The sequence below is a fragment of the Cariama cristata genome, unplaced genomic scaffold (assembly GCF_000690535.1).
Source record: "Cariama cristata isolate BGI_N322 unplaced genomic scaffold, ASM69053v1 scaffold15695, whole genome shotgun sequence".
Taxonomy (NCBI): Eukaryota; Metazoa; Chordata; class Aves; order Cariamiformes; family Cariamidae; genus Cariama; species Cariama cristata.
The window spans coordinates 96,196-118,620 of record NW_009618297.1 but is presented as its reverse complement, the minus strand read 5'-3'; the positions used below and the strand labels follow the sequence as shown (position 1 = coordinate 118,620).

General features: G+C 42.8%; 1 protein-coding gene across 1 annotated transcript in view; it reads right to left on the bottom strand.

Annotated features, from left to right (window-relative positions):
• Nucleotides 1–1,263: 1,263 nt before the first annotated feature.
• Nucleotides 1,264–22,425, bottom strand: part of LOC104162154 (protein eva-1 homolog C-like) — a gene marked incomplete at its 3' end in the record, with an annotated part of 101,996 nt that continues 80,834 nt past the window's right edge. Inside the window, exons 4-5 of the mRNA XM_009700818.1 lie at nucleotides 15,847–15,999; nucleotides 1,264–1,405 (exon numbers count right to left, since the gene is read on the bottom strand). Coding sequence (XP_009699120.1) covers nucleotides 1,264–1,405; nucleotides 15,847–15,999 — 295 coding nt within the window. The remainder of the gene's footprint in view (nucleotides 1,406–15,846; nucleotides 16,000–22,425) is intronic.

Here is a 22,425-nt window from a genome sequence, read left to right as displayed (position 1 = left end):
AAACCTTGCCACGCAAACCCAATACAGATTGTTTCATTTTCAGGAGAAGCGATAGGGAGAGTTTGGGTAGGCTTTTTTAGCCTTTGCTATGTCCAAGAGAGTTGTCTCAAGTCACCATCTCTGTCCCCCTTCTGCAGACAAAGGTGATCAGTGTCCCTGTCTGCTCTTAGAAGATGTTCTCTTTCTAAGTCTGAGAGTTAGTATGAGGTCGAATAATTATAATGTTACCATCTACCATCTAAGTAGAAATATTCTGTTAAGCATGTTTAGTCCATGCAAGCAGAAATGTTTCTCATATCAGGAATTTAGAATATGGAAAGCTCCAAAAGTAAATATTTTCGCAAGTAATATTTTCTATCAGATGATCTGTGCCTGTTTTCTCAGCTAAGGTGAAATGATTTGTACAGACAAGCTCCAGAGCTTTTAGGTGCTAGACTGACAGTTTGCTTTCACTGTCCAGCCAGGGCTAAGCACAAGGGGAAGCTGACAAGAAGACATTTCTTCAACATTAAGCTGTTGCTAAAAGCAACAGGAAAGCTACAAAGAAAGGAATACAAACCCCTTTTGCTCACTAATTGGGAGGCAGGGAAAGGAAAAATGAACCCCAAAATGTACTGAATGCTAGAATCAGCACTACAACAAAAGCCATGAGAGACACAGGAAAGCCACAGAAAACTAAGCCTAGAGGGCAACATCTCTTTTCTCAAATAAAAGGCAGCATTTTATTTCACATGCTGCAAATGACAAAAGAACAGGGCCCCATGTGAGCATTTTCATACTGAACCACCCAAACTTCCTTAGGGGATATTTGATCCAACGAGTGTCAGAGGTTTCAGTGGAAACATCTGGCATGCAGCAATCCTGCTTTATTGTCTTTTTGTCAAATGTCCAGTTAGAGAAACTCATCAAATCTAAGCACTGCACAGGATTTCATGGAGAGCGCCTATTCTTTTTATTTGTTATTGTTCTCGCACAAAACAGACAACATCCCATGGCTGTCTGCACAGGGGCTTCGCCCCCCAGCACAGGAGCCCACTGCCTCTGCTGGAGCTTGGGAAACTACCCATTACTGGTCCTGTGAGAGGTGGAACAAGTGTTCTGCATATGTTGTCACCAGAGATGGTCAGTCTTCAGGATGCTCATCTTGTAGGAACGACTGGCAACAAACTACAGACTCTGCTCTCTACCTTAACAAACTGGACTGACTCTTCAGGTGCTAGGTCTGTAGATCCTGCACATTGAAAATGCTTCTAGGAGTTTTACCTGTCATACACCCTCACACTAACATCACCAGCTTTTCTAGCCATCACCACACATGTCTTGGTATTGACGACCTCCTTCCTCCCACACAGTTCTGAGAAGGCTACAGTTTCCATCCGTACTGACTTTAGCAGCATCATCTGCACTAGGAAACCAAACAGGGTTCAAATCCAGACATACCATTATGCCCCTTGTTTAAGTGCTACCCTGTTCCTCAGAATGATTTTGCCCACCAGCATTACCCCAAACAGGTAATATAGTCTGAGATATAACATGGGTAGTCCCAATCATCAGTTTGCAGAAGAGTCCCTCAGATATTTTAGATGGAAAGTAGAAGAGCAGAAGTATGTGGTAGAGGGTTTAGTTGCGTGGCCGTGATGTCAGCCAGCCCCAGGGCCAGGCAGCAGGCTCTTTCTCACTGTATTCAGTACAGAGTAGCTGATATGTACATGGTAAGTGAGCACAACCCTGATGCTACCTTTATTGGGTAGTAGCTGCATTTTTGTTTCCCCAGGAGAGGACAACCTTGCCTATGCTACCTGGTGAAAACAACATACCATACTGCCTACAAGCAGCTGTGGAACCCTGCTCTACCCCCTTCACCAACACCACTACCAGTGCAGACGTAGCTTGAGTTATAAGAGCCTCTCCTATGTAGCTGCATCTGGCAAAGCAGGTCCTAACACTGCAATCCCTGCTTGTATTTTAACAGTGTTTAGGTCCAGCCTACACTGGCTACATGTTCACTGATAAATGAAAACTTACACTGGCCCATTCCCTGGCCCTGAGGCCAACTGTGATGGAACAACTCACATCCATGCTATTAAACACTCTTAACTTCCAAAACAGAGTGGTGATACCCAGTCCTCGTCCTATAACCAACCTCAAACCATCTTCTGGACTGCCTAGAGAGTGTTAGCTGGGCCAAGGCAACAAACCATGCCATGGAACATGCTACAACTTAACAGTATAGAAGATCTAATTCCAACATCTGTGCCCAGGCCCTGGTACTGCTAGTTTACCAGCATACATGTAGCCCTAGATACCCAGCTTCTTCTGGCACAGACCAGGCCTCCATATTCACAAACATCAGTAGTGAAATCCTTAACTCTCCAACTGCCAGGCTGCTCCAGCTCAACCTGCATTAGCCAAAATTAGCAGAAAAGCAGAAGAGATTCTCTATGCTTCAGTTACAGATGGGGATGAAAGCCCCTAGCATAGAACGTAAGGCATCGAGATTTTAAAAGGCTCTTTTACATGGACTTTGTGCAAACCTTAACATTGAAAACATATCCAGGAAAAAAGTCACCTGTTAGGACTGCAGCACATAAACCATACAACAATTTAGTTGGAAGCAATATCTGGAGCCTATCCAGTCCAACCTCCTGCTCAAAGCACAGCCAGCTTTGATGTTACATCAGGTTGCTCAGGAATATGCCCAGGCAAGTTTTGAAAATCTCCACAGATAAATATTCCCCAGACTCCTTGGGTACCTGTTCCAGGGCTAAACCACTCTCCAGGTGAAGAATTTTTCCTTGTATCTAATCAGATTTCCATTGCTGCAACTTGTGTTCAACGCTTTTGGTGTTTGGGTTTTTTTCTGTGTGTTTCCAAGAACACTCTTCTGTAGAGCCAACTATTAGGTAGTTGAAAACAGCAATAAGATCCCACTCTGAGTCTTCTCTTCTTGAAACCGAATAAACACAGGTCCCTCAGCATTTCCCCATATGCTGTGTGCTCCAGCACCCTGACCAGCCTGGTGGCCCTTCACTGGACTTGCTCCAGTTTTTCAACATACGTCTTTTTTTGGGGAGCCCCAAACTAGACACTCCAGTACTCCAGGTAAGTAGAGTACTCGAGTGCCAAATACAGTGAATAAACACTCTCCCTGATGCGTTTACAATATTCTTACTAACGAATTCCAGTATCCACTTAGCCACCATTGCCACAAGATCACACCACTTACTCACGTTGAACTTGTTGACACCCGAGACCCATCAGTCCTTTTTCTGCAGAGATGCTTTCTATCTAGCTGGGCCCCAGCCTATGCTGCTGCGAAGGGTTATTCAGGTGCAGAACTTTGCACTTGCCTTTGTTGAACTTCACAAGGTTTCATAATGTTTTTCCAGCTCACTGAGGTTCCTCTGAGGCCCCTAACCCCTGCTGTTAACAAGTGTCCTCTCAAATTTGGTACCAACCACAAGCTGTGTCCCATCATCCAGGTCTTTACTGAAGATGTTAAGCAATATTGATCTCTGACTGCTTCTAAGTGGCTGCCAGTTTGACTTCAACATAGCATTGTGGAGGTTTCTTGTAGTACTCCATTTCCTTGGCTCTTGTAGCAAACAACTACTATTAGGCAAGTCTTTACTGTTGCCACTGACCTCCAAACCCTAATAAGTACCAAAATCTGGTGAATGCAGGAGTGGCAGAAAGTCATCTGAAGTACCCATGTTACAACATCCAGCTAAACTCTACTGTCAACACCAGGCTCCCATATGGTAAATCCAAATACTCTTCTCATTTTCCCCATGGTAAGGCCTGAGCCATTCTCTTGGAATCAGTCATATCCTTCAGCCCTGAAAATAAGAAATTGACTCTATGGACGAAATTTTGCAAAGTATTCACTTCAAAGACTTCTTTTTGGTCACAACAGGGAATTTTCCCTGTTTTTCCCTCCATACAACTTCTAAGCACAAATGCCTTCTGCGTTTCCGTAAATGCCAGGGCAAGCAGCCAGCAGTACTTTGAGAGAGGACTACACCAATGCTGAAATTAGCTTGGACTCCCCTCTTCGTTTTTTTGATCTGTCAACATGTTTGTCCTCCACATAACACACTGAACTGAGAAATGTAGGAGCAGCACCAAAACCTCTAAATGGGATCATCTCCCTTACACACTTCAAAGGATTTTTGATAAGGAGGTCATTTAGCTGGATGCCAAAATGTCATATTCAAGCATCTTTATTCCTTCGCTAGCTAGCACTGAAGATGTCAATAAGACATCAGAGAGATGGCTGAGTGATAGATGAGGCTACAGCACCATCATAAATCACAGTCACCACCATGCCATTCAGAGCTCTACAAGTGACAACATGGTATTTTCTTTTACCCTCATGTCTCAGGAGCATACAAACACTCAACATCACTCCTGTTGGCTGTTGCCAACATGCACATGAAGTGCATGTAGGTAATTTAACTTCCAAATGTAAACAAGTCCTTAGGGAGCTGGGTTGAAGTGAGATCTCCAAGCATATTAGTACCTCTTTGGGAGGTGATTCGAGGTCAGAAGTCTTCACCTCCAGGTGCCCATTCCCAGAGCTCAAAGAGGCAAGAAAACAGAGGCTGTCTTATCCATAAATCATGCAGTTAGCCTCTCAAAAAGATGCAGGGAAGCCAAGCCCAGCAATGGGGTTTCAGCTGGTCAAATTCACGTTTTCCAGGTCTTCAGAAGTGGGAGACTAGATGCGGCACTCATTGCACCAGACAGCATGCTCATTCAGGGCAGCATCCTCTCTTTTGCTGGCTTGCTTGCTAAATGCAAATTGCGGATGTTATATGAAATACTATACTGACATCAGTGACAAGTGATCCCATGTGTCAGAGGTATGGGGAAGGACGCTCACAAATGCCAACACCGTATCACTAAGTCAGAGGTAAGTACTGCTAAGCAGAGCCAGGCCCCTGCCAAGAACCTTTTAAAGCCCACAAAGCTCAAATCCCACAGCAGAGCAATAAAAATCACTTTTAAGGCCTCACAGATGATAGAGAGCCCACCTACACAGGTTGGGCCAGCTACCCTCGGCTTTCATTAGTCCTGGATTGCTTCAGTACACTACCAAAGAGTAAATACGAATCCTGATGATGGTGAAACTTCAACATGTGAAAGTGTTTAAAGATATCAGCTGTGCTTTTGGAATATGGTATTTTAAACTAAAGTTTGGGTTTAGGGGGGAGTGGGATCAGTTTGTTTTATCCTCCTTACTCCTGGCCCCACTTTCTAGAAGTTGCATGTCCCTCCAGCCTTGCTCCTGGTACAAGGTGAATTCCCTTTCGCAGGATCAGTCCACTGACTGCTGGCCAGTTTCATTTCACAACTCTTAGTCTAAGCCCTCAGTAGGTAATTCACCTTACCAGTTGCATTTAGTATGATAATACTCCTTGATCTACTATCTTTACCAACACAGCCTCTGAGGGCATAAAAACCCAAATCAGATGGCAACACAGCACGCTGGAGGATTTTACCAGCTGCAGCTTGCAGACAGCCTTGGCTTTAAAACTGGAATCAGTCTCCCTGATGTAATGTCCATATTATCAAGCTCACCACAATGAATGGGTTTTAGTCAGTTTAAGGCTGCTTCCCAGCATGACTATTTCTTTATTACCCCTTCCTGGTGAAAAAAAGGAATAGGAGCCAATGTCTATTAATCACATCCGTTACTTTGGTTACTCACTGTTACTTGTTTTTCTCCAACAAGGGTGACACATTCAAATCTGAAACCCAAGCCATACGTTGCTGCTTGTGATTGCAAAACCTATCCGGGTTCAAAAGAATGTTTCCAAACAGTTTAATTTTTGCATTATGGTAACTCTTAGATGATCTGGTGGAGATTGGAGCCTCTTCCAAGGCAGCAGTCATTACAGATGGATCCACAGCTTTAGACATCTAGTTTTGAGATGGATGATTAACCCCACAGTGAAGTTGGGTGTATGCCAGATGCTCAAGTACATCTGTGTGTCTGTTAACCTCATGATCAGACTCACCTGTGACATCCATGTTGGGCCTGCAAAGGCAGGTTCCTGCAGAGATGAGGCAGGCCATCCAGAGCAAGCGGGACCAGGTACACTTAAAGACGTGGATATGTTAGCATGCTGTAAGGCTGTTGGGTAGTGGTTTTCCACAGGCTGCCTGTAGGACTGGAAGGGCAGCAGGCCATGGAGCACACCCCAATATTGGCAGTTCTGTCAGACTAAAGAGAAAGTCAATTCTTCCTCTTCTTCACAGACCTCATGATCATAGGAGTGTTGGCTAGTGGGCATTTTCACTCCCTCACTGCTCACTGTAATTATTACTCTATCGGATCTTTTTTCCATCACTAATCTTGATAGTCTCTACTGCATATTAGTCCTGTATGGCCTTATTTCACATAAGAATCACATGTGTGCATTTAAACAAAAGGAAAATAGAGCCTGAGATGAAAACTCCACCCACTTGTCAGAGGATGCACTCTCTAAGTCCATGAATTTATCACTAAAACTGGAGCACTCGTTCTATTTTTTCAAACAACAAAGTATAACATCTTGAAGTATCAAAAGAATCAAATGATTGGCTGTAATTAAAGGCTTCAGAAGGAGAATCATTTCGTAGAATACCATTTCCAGCAGTGCATGTGAGGTAAGTGATTAGGAACTGGAACAGGACAGGTGGTGCCTAATCAAGAGACAAATTCTGTGGCACGCTTTGGCTTAGTGTAAAGGCATCAGGAGCAGACCTGCACCTGGAATTACAACAGTCAGCAAAGTCCTAGATGTCCTTGAGGACATTTTGAGGAACAGGTGAAAGGAACAAGCTAAGATAAATATTCCCTTGAGGGAAGTCATTTACTAACAAGTGACAGCTCTAGGAGGAAATTCCTCCCAAAGGACAGGATTTTCCTCTAAAACATGCAGAACTATTTCTTGCTAAAGAAAACAGGAAAAGTTACTTGCTGAGAGCTATGAAGCAGGGAGGACAGAATGAGAGATGGAAGACGCAAGAGTCAATTAACTAAGAGGAGGGGAATTTAGTTCCTGCAAAGAAAGCTGACAGATGCCTGAATCAGCGCTGTGGTTATCTACTCATCTGCCAAAAGAGAAAGCAAAAAAGATGTAATCAGGAAGAAAGTAACTCCAATGTTGCAGGTGAGGCAGCTGCCTAAATTCCTTCACATTTTACCTAGGAGTAACTCAAAACTGCCTTATTCTGGAAGACAATCTCTGTCATAAACAGCAAGGAAGGAAGTTCTCCTGCTCTTGGACAGTTTCTCATTTATTTTAAAGATGCTCCATTAGCTGTGGTTGATACAAAATTCAGCTCCTTCATAAAGCAACAGCTGCTGGACGTGCCTAAGCGTCTGCTTCAGCTGCTAAATTACCCAAAATCAGCCATCCTAGTAGCTTATCAAGGATGTCTTCACAGAGTATTGGTGAGCCAGTCTGCACCACGTGCAGTATATCAAATTCCAGGCATTTTCAGCTTAGCCCATGCCCATTAAGTTTGATGTTCTCTTTAAAAGCCAGTGCAGAAGACAGTTCATAAAGATGGACTTTGTCCAGTTTCTCTCTACAGTAAGCAGCCTGGGAAGGTAATTTTTTTGGCAGCTATCACACAGTTTCAAATGAGGGCAACAGAAATACACTGAATTTGTCTTCCTTGCTGTGCCACAAAAGCCTCTACAGAGGACACAAGAAGTGAGTTGGGTTTAGAACCACAAGGAGTGTGGAAGACAAGAAGGTGAAAACCAAACTACAGATACTTAGCCCTCAAGACCAACCCATGTGAAGATCAACCAATATAAACAAAAGACTACCCTTATAAACAATGCAGAAGCAGATCACAGAATCAGTTAGGTTGGAAGAGACCTCTGGGATCATCGAGTCCAACCTCTGCTCTAACATCACCATGTCAACTAGACCATGGCACTAAGTGCCATGTCCAGTCTTTTCTTAAACACCTCCAGGGATGTGTGAAGAGGAAAGCTCAGGAAGCAGAGAGCCAAAGCAATTAAAAGGCTGCTGGTTTGGAAGCCAGAACAGAACAGACTTTAGAAAACCTGCACAGTCAATCTGTTCCAAGCACAAGAAAACTCTCTTCAAGTAGGGAAATCAAAGAAATTAATTCATTAGAAGAGACTGTTAAAAGCACTTCTCAGCTCTAAGCACAGGCTCAGGAGAATTTTTGCTTGATAAGCCACTGGGCTGTGGAAAAGGATTTGCAGTCAGGACTGGTGGGGCTTTGGCCAAGACATAAGCTCTGGTTTCCCAGGTTCCTGCTCACCAGCTGTGGTACAAGTATTATCTGACGCTGTGCAGAACAGATTCAGAAAGATGCTCCAACATCTCATGGTCAACATTGAGGCCAAGAAGAGTCTACCTCCCCCACAACAGCATCAGTCCCAGCATGCTGTTTCTTTTTCTGTGAGCTTTGAGGGACTTTCTATTGGGTTTTTGCTTTGGCAGTGCTGAGCACTTTGGCATCATGTTGAGCTGGGTTTCTGATATAAATTGCCATTATCATTATTACAAACAGCAGCAGGGAACTTCACATTGATGCAGCTGGATATAGCATCTATGTCTTGCACAATGTCACTGAAAACAGCTGGCTAAAAAAGAAATCTACATCCAAACATTAGAAGGATGTGAAGAGACAGTCAGCTTTACATTAAAAAGTACATTTTAATGAAAGAAGGAGGAAAATTACTCACCACACACTTCATAAAAATTTGGAAACTTCAGCAGTTAGGTCACAAAAGAGAAAACAATCTTAAAAGACACTAATCACATCTAGTGACTGCAACTGAAGGATCGATTGCAGGTTTAATTACATATGTTACAGTTACATCTAGAAATACTTGGTTTATTAACATGAACTGAAATAATTTTATCACCTTTGTATCTGGAACCAGAACTCATATAAAACATATGAGGCTCCAGTTTTGCAGAGACTGACTCAGAGTGTGTAAAGTTGAGCAAATTAATAACATTTTGCAGGTTTGGGGGCTAAAGTGAGAATATGAGGACAGCTTCAAACTTGGCTCCAAGAAGTCTTAGAGAACAAAGTAGTTTTGGTCTGGCAATGACAGTAAAGTTTTATTATATAACTTGAAGCAGAGTTGATTGTGGGCTGTAAGGCATTCAAGATAAAAAGCAAGGAAGCTAACAGCTTTTGCTTCACTCAGTAGAAGATAGGGATGGTGCATTCAATGCAGCTACTGCTCTGTGAAGTCCCCGAGTTCATTTGTCCTTCCTATTCATTACAGCCCAACAAAAGTATTTTCCTGAATATGAGTATAGTTCAACAAGTGCCTAGACCTAGGCTGAAGCAAGATCTGAACTTCAGAAGCTGTGGGACTGGCCCACGTTTTTTAAGAGACTACCAAGCTGACACAATCTGCAAGTCACTTCTTGCCCTTGGTGCCTAAAATAAAGCATGGCATGCTTGCAAACTCACAGGTTTCACATTACCTTTGTTTCTCAGGCTGAGCATTCACCATTGTGGTAATTTTGTAATATTCTTGAGCGACATCTGAATTATTTTAAGAGGAACTTTATCAGTTCTGAACAAGTTACACTGGTTTTCATTCAGAGTAACACCATGGAAATAAATTGAGGTGCCATAGATTTAAATCTCATAAATTCTGTCCTTTTATTATTAGGATTATATTCTGGATTTGTTTTTAACTAACAGTTGGGCAATAAGCATCTTTTATAAGATCAGCTACTAAAGAAGTTGATACTAGTGATACAAACACCCACTTTACTTCCTCAAATATCATACCAATATCATCACAGAGCCTGCTAGTGCTATTTAAATTACTACCTTCAGAATTTTTATTTACAACCACTGCATGGGGTCATACTCCACTGTAAACATTTTAAAACCAAGTTGAACCTTGGCTTTAAGAAGGATCTTGCCCAGAAGCAAATTTGAATGGATTTTTTCATTTTATAAAAAACAGCAATTGTGTGCATATAAAAACAACTTCATATAAATCATTTTTTATGACTCTATGGAATCCAACAATAGTTTGAGTTTTCTAGAAACAGCTGTAAAGTTATTTTAATTACCTCCTGGTGTTTTGAGACAAAAAGTAAGACACGCAAAGTATCTAAAATTGAAAAACAACTTTCTGAAAGCAGGCTTTGTCCCACTCTAACTTAGCATTCTAAATGGGAATTTCATTTCAATTTAAGTTTAATAAGGTATTATATGTGAATTAAACAGCAACTGATATTTATTTAGCCTTCAAACTTGGATACTTGTGGGTTTTATTACATACAAACACATTGGCCTCTAAAAACATGTTCTTAATCAGGAGCTACACACATAATAAAGTACTTTCTGCACTGAATGTAAATGAAATGTACATAGAGTCACACCTAGAGGCAGGCGTGCTCTGGAAGCCTGGTGTGCACATTAGAGGGGAAAGACACGGTCCGACTCCCTCCCACGTCTGCTGCTCATCCCACAAACTCAGCCTTACAGCCGTTTTAAAGGCCATCATCTCCTGTATGGTGGAATCAGGACATAGCACAAGAGCGTTTCAGCCACAAGCACTCAGATCTGCTAAAGGACAGCCATGCTATGGGACTTTACCTGATCAGTACAGATTTCAGTGGATACTCCACCTCCTCCTGCTTCCCCCATCAGTGCCAGAGGTTACTACCTCTCATTGCTCCAGCTCCACAGTTTGGAGGCCTTTTATTTTTAAGGATTTCACTTAAGACCAAGATTAGAGCACAGCCACAAACTTGTACTGATGGAAATGCAGGATGAAAAATGGTCATAGACAGTGAAGCAGAAGAAAGCCAGAAATGCACGGCTGGAGGGGCAGCAGTCTCTTAAACCCAGCCAGCTCTTCTGTTGGCAGGAACAGTAACATGTACCATGGAATAAAATAGATTTTCTTACTGCATGTATTTCATACTTATTCACATGCTAGATCTGATCACAGATAAACAAACTAGAAGGGTCCATTATTTATATAGTGTAATAAATATTTATATGAGGGACTGTGAAGGCTCTGGTTTGAGTCATATATACATCTGCATTAAGAGGAGGAAATCAAAACAAACTGGGTTGGATCACCTTCTGTCACTGCATTAAAATGAAAAATACCAGAGAACGAGCACCTAAAGCACAGGCTGCTTTGTGGAACTCATTCCTGCGCTGTTTCGTTATCAGATCCAATGAGTTAGAGAGCACCACTGACCATCTGAGTTTCCTCAGGGCTTTGTAAACACATCTATTTTACCCCTAAAGAGGCACAGGCGAGAACTTGTCTGTTAAGTGATGAGGACATTTCACTTCTCAACAGACTACTTGGCTTAACCCAGACACCACAACCCAAAGCTAGGCTTTGGAGCCAGAGTTCCCATGATCTTGCACCGACTCCAAAACCAAGCCCAGATTCCTTCTACCCTGGATGAGGAGTTAAATTGCTGTGGGCTCTTTGTATACGTGATGGAGAGAGACAGAGTCCTTGAGAAGGAGACCTGGATCCTGATGTTAGAGGTCAGCTGAACATGGGCATCTCACTCTGTGGTTCAGGGGGGCAGCTACCATAAAAATGTGTATGTGAACATGTCAGGTGCCCTGAATATGATCAAGGCTATCGCTCCACTAAATGATAAAAAGGGTAATTGTTTTACAACCAAGTTCTTCCTCCTCAGCCTCCTAATTAGACCATTACCTTGCACTCAGATACAAGTAGGAAAAGGCCAATTTTTAAAATTGGTTTCTCTTGGTATAAACGAGTCACTCAGAGATGCAGGCAGAGGCAGCTGTAAACAGCATGACAACGGGGCAAAGGGCTCACTGGGCTGAGGGATATTAATGGTTTGTTACTTGCAAATAACCCTTTCCCCAGAGACCTCCCTATGCTCTGTGTATTCTCTCTGCACGTGCTGGCAGCAAAGTGGAGGCTTTATTAAGAGAGTTACAAATAAGGTCAAATTCCTTTAGGAGTTTTTCAGAGTTCCCAAGGCATTCAAGGAGGGGTCCAGCTGTTTGCAGGGGTTTCCCATTACGGTCAGAGACACAAGTTTCAGCATGTTTCCAGTTAAAAGAGGATCCTGGCAGATTTTCTCTTTAACATGACAGGGATAGGATGGAGTTCTTCACAATAACTTTCCCTTCACAGATGCTAAGCACATTCATCCACACATCAGACAGAGAGAAAGTATGCATCTGGTGTGGCAGAGGGGGTACAGTCTGACTTGAGGATCTTACATCACCAAAGGCAGCACAACGATGGCTGGGTTATGCAGGTGTTAAAGGGCTGCAATGTCACAATACCTCAGATCCCTCCACCTGAGCACCTAACGTACCTCATGTCTCTGCAGAATCCAAGAAACTCACCATTAGTGGACTTAATTTCATCAACACTCCTACACAAGTACAAGGTCTTGTTTTTCGAGGTAGAAACAACACAAATTAAATTATTTGTTCCCTTTTACCTTACAGCAGAGTCAGAAATATATACAACGGCCTATTAGGCCACCCCTCCTCCCCATCTTAGACTTCCATTCTTTAAAAGCCTCATCTATAGCAGCTGTAGATTTCTAACTCCAACGTGCATTTTGTTCATAGAAAAAATGAAATAAATTTTTCCAAACCATTGTTCATTAGGAGAGGAAGAAAAGATACCCTTCCCCACCTTTGGGATAAGCATGAGTTCTTCACTCATCAAGTAACTCCTGCTGCCTGAATAAAAATAATCACTGCAAACTCATCCAGGACCTACTTCCTGGGGAAAGGCCCTTTGCCAAGGCTCAGATTTGACACAAATCATGAGTCCTGTGAAATTCAAACAGAATAAATCTTCCATGTGCAGAACATAGCTGGCTTCTGCCTTACGGGAACTGGATGCTGCCACAAAGTCTGTCATTCGGTCATGTTTGTAAGATCAGCTCGTTGAGAATGTCTGGGATCAAAGGCTGCCACGGAGCAGCCCTCCCCATGTTGCAGGACTGTGGAAACGTGCAGGGAAACATTCTCTAGTTAGAGAAAGCTTTGATTAATAAGCTGTGATGTTCTCACCTGCTCCTGAAGGAACAGAGCTGCCTGCTGGGCTAGGCAGGCCCATGGCAAGAGTACAGTTTCTGAAGGAGGTTGGGGGACTCTGCGTGCCGCTCCCACGATTGCCAGTGGCAGATGGGAGCTCAACCCCCTCACTCCAGTGCTGTACATGTAGGCAGGACTATTATTTCTTGCAGCGTGCCATGGGGAAGCACAGCGTGAATAGGCTTTTCGCTGATTTGAGTTGCAGATGGATCCTACACCAGTTTCTCGTGTGGAGCCAAGAGAGGAGTGATAACCATGGCCACAACTCCCCTTTCTTGCATCACTAGAGCCCTGTGCCGTCAGGTCAGCTCGCACAAATAGATGAAGAGAAGGTTATGATAAGCAGAGATTGCCTGTAGCGTTGGCAGCGTCATGCCGAGGGGATCAGCGAGCTGTTGCTGAACACACTAGCAGACCTGGACAAACACTCTCAAATATAGCTGGGATTTGAGGGATGGAGCATGGTGAGTTCAAAGACCACCTGCTCGCTCACATTTTTTTTAGTTAAGCTCACACACACACCCCCTCCACTCAGGGTTTCAGCCTGCAGGGGAACATCAGCATCAACAGCTATACTGTCTGTCTTTCACTCTACTCACACAGTGCCCAAATGCCTGTGAAATACTGGGGAAGGCATTGCTCCATGGTCGGTGCCCCATCACTCATCCCCAGCCCTGCAGGGCCTGCAGCCAGCCACTGTCCCAGAAACACTTCCCACCCCCCCTTTGCTGATACTTAGGCAGGACATACCCACTCTCTCAACACCCCAGCAGCACCAGGCTGACTTAACAGGTACTTGAGACATAACAACTCCAAACATGCAGATATTTGCTCCTGTCCAACAACTCGGCCATTTTTAGCACCGGTTCATAGCTAAAACCTTCCACTGGTGTCAAAGTGTAAAGCTACCTGGGCATTCCCGCTACCAGCTTGGCATTACATTGTCTTGTACCGAGCCTGCTCTTGTAACTAGTTTCATTTAAGAGCTGACACTAGAGGAATGCCCTGCCTCATCCCAGCAGCAGACTGCATGCTACACTCCAGGATCCGACACCTTATTTCCTTGGGCAAACATCCAATTTGTAGAGATCACAAGGGAAGTTTGAAAACAGGGCATGCAAGCGCTACAGATGGTATGGCATATGCAGCCCTGCTGTCAGACTTCACTGCTTGTTCTCTTAGCTACAGTTTTGCTCTCCCAGCTCCCCTGCTTCCCATCCCATTTTCTGGTGCCACACACCCTGCTCTCAGCCAGCACAAGTTTTGGGACTCTGCATCTGGGCAAAGAAGAATAAAACTTTACCCTTTGTGGCTTCACATAGAGTTTTGCTTCACACTGACCTTCAAGAGCAGGTCCCAGCGCTAGTACCTTGTCTCCAGTACCTGCCTGTTTCTGCTCTCTCAGCAAGGACAAAGGAGTGGTGTGCTCAGGTATACGCTAGAAACCCATCGAGTTTCGCTGACTCGGCAAGTTACCACCGAGCAGCCGAACCACCACAGCAACCAGCGTACATGCTCTTAGCCCATCCCAAACACCACATGAAAGAGGTCTAGGCTAACCTGTTACACATATCTGTTTTGGCTTGTGCACCCTGGCAACTGGGGGACAACAGGACCACATCCAGGGACATGGGTCACCTCAGGAGACAGGAGGTCACTTGTTAAAGGACAGTGACTCTTGCCATGCATCTGAACCATGGGACGGGGTAGGAGACCCTGAACTACTCAGCTGTGCTGCAAGTGCTTAGATTTTCACAGCTACACAACTAAGGCACTCACCACACTGCACAAATAACCTGACTGGCCTGATTCCACCTGTGGTTTCCTACTGACACCTATCATCTGTGTATCATATTTCCAAGCAGTCACTTCACATGCTTCCATTTGAATAGCATTTAACTCCTTAAGGGCATTGGATCAGCAGCTGTGAAGCCAAAGATCCCCAGATACAGCTGAACAGACACCAGCACAGGCAACAGCAGTAGCTCAGGCTTCCCTGTGCAGCCGCCTCTGAAGCTTTGCCCCCTTTGGGGGCAATTCCTTTGGGAAACCAGTTAACACTCTCTCACCTCTGCAGAGAAGGATGATGAGGAATGCTGACCACAGGATTTTGCACCGCAGACATTTGCTGTCTCTGCAACAGCGTAAAATATTCAGTAGTTTCACATTGGCTCAAGAAGAGACAGTTCTTGTGAATGTCTTTAAATTTATTGATCTTTAACACATGAATGTAAGAGATTATGATAGCCTGAGAGTAAAGAAGCTACTTGAAGGTGCTCTAAGTCAACTGTAACTTTATGGAACTTAACAACTTGCTTTTTGAATTGTCACCCCTTGCTTTAACTTCAGTAAAAGTTTAAATGCAACATCAAAGCTTGACTTGGCCACAGATGGTCCATGATATCCACCAATAATATGCTCCTCTATGTTATAGATAGAGGTTCAGTGTACGAACCACCAGGAGGACAGAAAATTGAACAAGAAATTCAAGAAGTACCTTCCAACATATAATCTGATGAAACTGCTAAAAGTCTGAAGCTTGGTAACTTGGCTAGGGCATCTAGCTGAACATCAGTTTGGTGCTCATGATGAAGCTCACCACTGGTTAACAAGGTACCACATGTCAGGAGCACCGCCGTGGCAGGTTGCATGTCCCAGTCCTGCTTTTCCTAATCAGGATCTGTGCCAGCTCTACCATGAGGACAGTAAATGAAATCACCCTGCCCAGATCAGTGTTCTCTGTCAAGCTGTGCCAGTGCTTACCAATCATGGGCATCCCTAGGTTTTGGTATGGGCACTCCAGGCTGCCTCCTTGTGTCCTTCCAAAGACAGCAGAGTAAATGGCTATCACCATGCTCTTCTTACAGCTTAGCCTCAGCTTGTCATCTTCACAGGCTACTTTACTCTTGTATTCATCTGAAAGGAAACAAACACTTAATTATTCAGCTGATCCAGAGGCGGGCACTCAGCAGGAAGGCAACCCTCTCACCGCCCCATGGTGTGAGCTTGTCAGAGGCAGCAGCAATCTGGGCATATGCCCAGAGGTGCACATCAGCTGCCAGCATATTCCCAGCCTTACAAATGCATTTGCTAGAGTAACCCTCATCATTTGCATTATGCATTCTCTCTCTGCCATTATCAGCACATTTAATGAACATATTTAAACCTAGCACGTGTCAGTTCCAGTAAATAGCCAATAATATTATTTTCCAGACAAAGAAGTGAGTCATGGCAATTGAGTGATTTCCACACAGTGATATTAGAAGCCTGTGGCTGAGGAAGGTAAAAGCTCATCTTTAGGCACCTTTCTCATTCACGGATCAGCCCTTTATGTGCCAAGCATTTATTCTACATCACAGCAGCTCAAATGTAAACATAATTATGCTCAATAGCTTTTTTCACAGCAGCTCTCGCTTGGCAGATTCAATAGGAGCTATACTAAATTTGTTAATGATGGAAGCTGCTCTTGCCTGTTGCAAGTGCAGATTTGCAGAGCTGCTCCCCGAATCCTTCTTGAAATGGTCACTCCAAGAATGCAAAATACACTCCTGCTTTTGTAAGGCTGGTGCACACAGAACAGTCACTTAATTTACATCTGTCAAGGAGACTGGGCAATCATTTCATAAGAAATCACATGTCATTCCCTTCTCTTTACTATTATTATTTGTTTTATGGGAACCTCTAGAGGTCCCAGCATAGAACAGGCCCTCCCCATGTATGACTGCCAACACATCACAGAAGACGAACACGATTTCGAAGAGCTGAGTCCTTACAGCTAGACATCTACAAGTGTGAAAGAAAGAGACTAAGAAAACCGAAGACGCATGTGTACAGTCACCCCAGTCAACCCCAGGCACAGCCAGGAATATAACCTCAACTTCCCCAGCCTCTGTAGAGTGACCTTCCACTTGATTATGTTATTTACCTTTAGAAATGTAGCCACAACAGCATCCAAATTGCTTAATAGGAAGGGTCTCTGACCCATGGTAACCTCCCAAGCATGACCAGTCACTTCATCTGAAATGCTCCTGGTTGTACCAGGTCAAAATTGTGCCATAGAGCACACTAACAACCAAACAGTGTAGATGATAATCATCAGCCGGTGCCTGGAGCTGCCCCTGGCCCTGTATCATTTACTAGCACAGATATGACTTTTGTCTTTCCCTGTCACTGGTTCTCTATGCCTAATATCACACACACACACATACACGTATGTATAAAAGAACTTATGCAAAGTTCATGTGCATCAAACTACTCAGGAACTGAGAACACTAGCTAATAATTACTTTATAGTTTAATACTTAAGTCTTTACACCATGGCAGCTAGCACTTAATGTGACATTTTTGACTGTATTATAACTATAGGTTCAAGAATCATTTTCCTTATTGGAGATGGAAAGGAATTTTCCAAGAAAGCTGAATCATAGAAGAATTTAAGTTGGAAGACTCCTCAGGAGGTCATCTGGTTTAACCTGTGCTCAAAGTACAGCTAATTTCTACATTTGATTTGATTTTTTCAGAAGAAACTGCATGGAGAAAACACTTATACCAAAACAGGCACATGCTGGTTTAAAAGAAACATCTGAGAACAAACAACTCCTCATGCTCAACTTGGAAATTCCTACTCAAAGCCAAAAAATTGCCCCCTCAAAACAGCCTATTACCTGGTGATCAGAGCATCCGCCTGGAATGTGAAAACCCTGGTCCAAACGCTCACAGTTCGGGTGAGAATCTTAACCCTAGAAACTATTCCAGTACATAATCTTCCTTCTCAATCTGCAGCTTTTTTGTAAAAATCTCTGAAAGATTCTACTTTTTATCCCACTGCAGGGAAACTTTAAAACCTCTAAAATATTTACTGAATGGGAAAACACCTTCTCATCCATTCCTGTAGATGAAGACAGAATTAAGACCTAACTTATTCATGGGACAATCCGTGTGAAGAACACACATCCTTCAGCAATACCTATAGGGATAAACCCACAACCACCTGAGTGTGTAAAACAGTGACAGGAATCAGGATTAGGAGCTCTTTTCAACATCACAGTGTATAGGGAGAGAGGAACCTCACACAGCTGTGAAGAATCAATCATCATTTTATCTATGTAGGTATTTCATCCGCAATCACCATGAAGGCACTGGAATAATACACTCAACATACTAAGGGTTATCATCTTCACCTATAACTGTCTCCCATAGGATTTTCGTTTCTTCTGTGAAGGAAATGGGATCAAAGCTTTAACTCGGCTGTACAGTGTATTATACTTAAGAGAGTATAATAGAACTTTATAGACTTAATAGACTTTTTTTTCCTTAGGGAAAAAAACAAACATGGATTCAAGCTGAAAGGACAAAGGCACAAAACTCTGCAATAGGACAAGCTATACACAGTTAATGTTAAACCAATATCATGGAAAGGGAGAGTACTTGTGACTGGCTGAAGTAGTTGAAATATTAAATAGTTGATTAACTTTTGAGAAAGATCAATTTTGAAGTCTCTAATGAGTGAGTGCCAGGGTCCTCTGTGAAGGTCTTATTTCTTACAAGGCACTAACTCAATTTCCTCTTCTGATTTGGTTATTATTAGCTGCATCTCCCAATTAACAAGCATAACTGATTGCTTAACCACATGTCCTGTGGACCCATTTAAGGTCCTTAGAATATTTATTAAATTCTTCTGACCATTCAAAGTCAGGGCTTGTCATTTGGAAACTTGACTGGGATTTAAACACAGTGAGTATTGCATTTAGCCCAGAAGACACTGAGATGCACAGACATTCACATCCCTGCTGAAAGTCAGTCCAGCAGGCATTTGACAGTCAAAAACAAAACTCTGCCTCTCACATTCGCAGTTCTTACCCTTCTAGCTGCCCTGGGAAGTCGTGTTTAGGGTTTATGGGGGAAGCTGTGTGATGGATGGCTCGAGATATTAGACTGGGGAGGTGAATCTGAGTGCACAGTCCTTGGGAACCAGTGCAGCGTATGGGTGATGTGCTCCTGGCACACTGCAGTGTGGAGTAAGAGGGCTGTGCCACCTGAAACATGCCACCTTATGGTCACTGCATTCGGCCCTAGGAAACACCTATTGGAGCTGCCACTTCCCATGGCTCTGGCTGAGTCCAAACTGGTTAGGGCTGCAGTCCCCTGGGCTGGCACTGGTAGAAGACACTGCTTTCTTAAAAGGAAGAAAAAAAAAAAAAAGAGAAAAAAGAAAGGATGAAATACACAGTAGTATTTCAGACTCCCAAAAGGTTCTCTTAAGGTTGATCACTGGAAAACAGACACTCTCACTGTTTCTGGGCAACCTGATAGAAATCTGGATAAACAAACAGATAGAAAGTGATGTTACAGAGGACAGAAGTCTCTGAAAGTATTTTCTGCTTCATAGCATTGCCACCTCCATCTTAGCCAGGATGAACCAGCACCAGCTGATTTTCATCCAGATGCTGATGGCTCCCAGGCATTAGATGATGGTAAGGACTGTGATTGATATAAAAAAAAATACAGGGCTAAGCATCACCCATATATTTACTGGTACTTCAACCCATAATAGCCTTATATAAATATTGAAAAGAATTGAGGCAGCGTAAGTGACATAAGAGAGCTGGGACTGGGAATGAATCTACGTTTTTCTCTCTCACTCTCCCAAGAAGAACTAGCCTCTAACAGATCAGTCACGATCTGGTCCTAAGCCTGCTATAACTGTTACAGTCTGGATATAATTCAGTCCAAATGCAAACATTTGTATTAGTGGGTTTCATGTTTCACTCTGAAAAATTAAACATGCTTAAATAGCCTAGGAAAGGTGGCAGTGATATTCAGCAAATGGCTTACTCAACTCTAATCCCCCATGCAGTCATTTGTAGGGCAACAGAGATTTACCGTGATTAAGATATTTGCTAAGGATAATATCCCTTTTATTACTGCCTGTTTTCAGAGACACTGGCTTAAATATAACTTAATGGAGAGAAACCAAGGAGGGAACAGCTGCAGGCTTTTCTAGACACATTTTTAAAGGTCATTATACTACACGATTATAACATAGCTAGAACAATTAAGGGGAAACAATTATAAACGTTTCTAATGGAAAAACTGGCACTCTTAAACAGTAAAGTGAACAAGAAGAGCCTTTATAATTATAGGATGTGTACAGGAATATTAAAGTATTGACCTGTAGTAAATGCATTTACCCAGTGTCTTAAGAACATTTTCACCTATGGTCTATGACAATTTTCTGAATGATCATGACGGGGAAGCTCAAAACTAAATGTCAATTGGCTCAATCTCTGCAAGACCTTAGAGATAAAAGCTCCTAAAGAGATTTTGTCTCTAATAAAATGATGGAATGCATTAATGTCAGACATCTACCTTGCCTAAAATTATAGTTTTCAACAGAACTTGTGAAAAAATTTATATAATTTTGCTAATTAAAATATGCATGCTTCACATAATCAGTGCATAATAGTTGACCCTATTTCCCAGATCAAAAAGCTGGAACTACATGGAAAGAGAAATCTGTTTTCCTCACAAAATCCTAAAGGATTTAAATCTTAGAATCAGGGATCTCAGCAAAGAAAAAGATTCTGTAGGAAACAGAGATGGTTTTGCCCACTTCCTTATCAGGTCAGGATTGTTTCCCATAGAAGATTAACTTCTCTAGTTTATAACTGTTAAATTAATGAGACTGTACCCAAGATGCTACTTCAGAACCGAACTGCACTCTATGTTAGCCAATAACATCTCTTTAGCCCAATTTTTGCCTTGCTCACCGTCATACCAGCTTTAGCTATTAACAGTTCCACTGCATACCACCCAAAACAAAGAACATTTCTGGCCTTGAAATTCATAACTCTTCATTATATCCAGCCATCCTACCCACATCTATTTTCCTTTAAGTGATAAATGAATGTGTTTAACTATTGGGTGGTGGTTAGTGTCAGTCTGTGAATAAGGGTATAGGGACAACTCCCTTTCTCACTCAGCCACTCTCTCCAGAAGAACTGTATTAATGGCAAATACATCTCCAATGCCCCGTGTCACTCTTCCTGCCTACATCTCTTACTGCACTTATCAGACACGGATCGGTTGCAATGTTGAACAGCTGAGATGCACAGTGGGCCAGATGGCACAAGTGGAATACGCAGCCTTTTAGTCACAAGTTAAAATTCAACAAACTTACGGACACTGGAAGTCATTACCAAATAATAAAGATGATGATCTCGCATGTGGTGAGATTTTGCTCATTTCAGCACATGTCTAGGCAGAATACTTACATTGCAAAAGTCACCACATAGCAAATTTTTATGTCAGCCTAAAGAGAAAAGCCAAAATAAGGGTTAACCCTAGAAATATGAACTGTTTGCTACAGATGTAGTCACTCCAAACTGTAATTCACAGTCACAGAGGACAGAAGGCACCTCTGGAGATTGTCTAGACCAACCCCCATGTTCATACCAGAGTCAACTAGAGCAGCAGGCTGCTGAGGGCCATGTCCATTCAAGTTCCAGTCATCCTGTAGATCATGTAAAAGATGAGTATAGTGAGCACTATCTCTTCCAGGGCAATTTGGAAGATGAGTCTCCAAGACAGGAAACCTATTAAACACTAAGACAGACACGTCTAAGCAGCATCCTTGAACAAGAGTGCCTGTGCAACAGGACTTCCCATGAACAGCTCATCTTGGAGATACCCGTCCAGTACCCTTCCTTGTAACCTGTGACCCTTGTTTTTAGATATTTTTATTTTCCCTCATAGTCAGCTAATTCCCAGGCCCTTCTGTAAGATACAGAGATATTTTTTTGAGTGCACGTAAATCTAAGTCCATCATCCCAAAATTAAAATAGATAAGTACATCTCAAAGCAGACAGAGCAAAGGTGCCTTGGACAGCTTTCACTGACTCCTAGACTCTTCTGTGAAGATGGTAATTGTACTAAAAGGATATTTTCCAGTCGGTGCTCCCCTTGAAACATTTTCCTGACACTCCTATTCCTGTGTTCGTATATTTACTTACTTTTCATTTCAAGGACGCATTTGTTATCTGAATTTTGCATCCTCTTTTACACTTTGGAAGATACAAGCAGATTCTGGCCTCCAAGTCCCTGAATGCAAATAAGTCAACATAGATCAGAAATTCCTCACAGTGGCAAATGTCTGCTCTTTAGATCAGTGCACATTGCTGTGGCTCCTTGCTTTTTGTTTTCTTCCAATTTCCTTTCATTTACAAGATGCACCTCCCATCCTGAGTTCCAGAGCTTCCTCCTCATCCGCTTGAACCTGCTACTAAATGAACTTTCTGTTCATCTCATGATTTAAATAAATCTATATCAATCGAGCCAGCATTC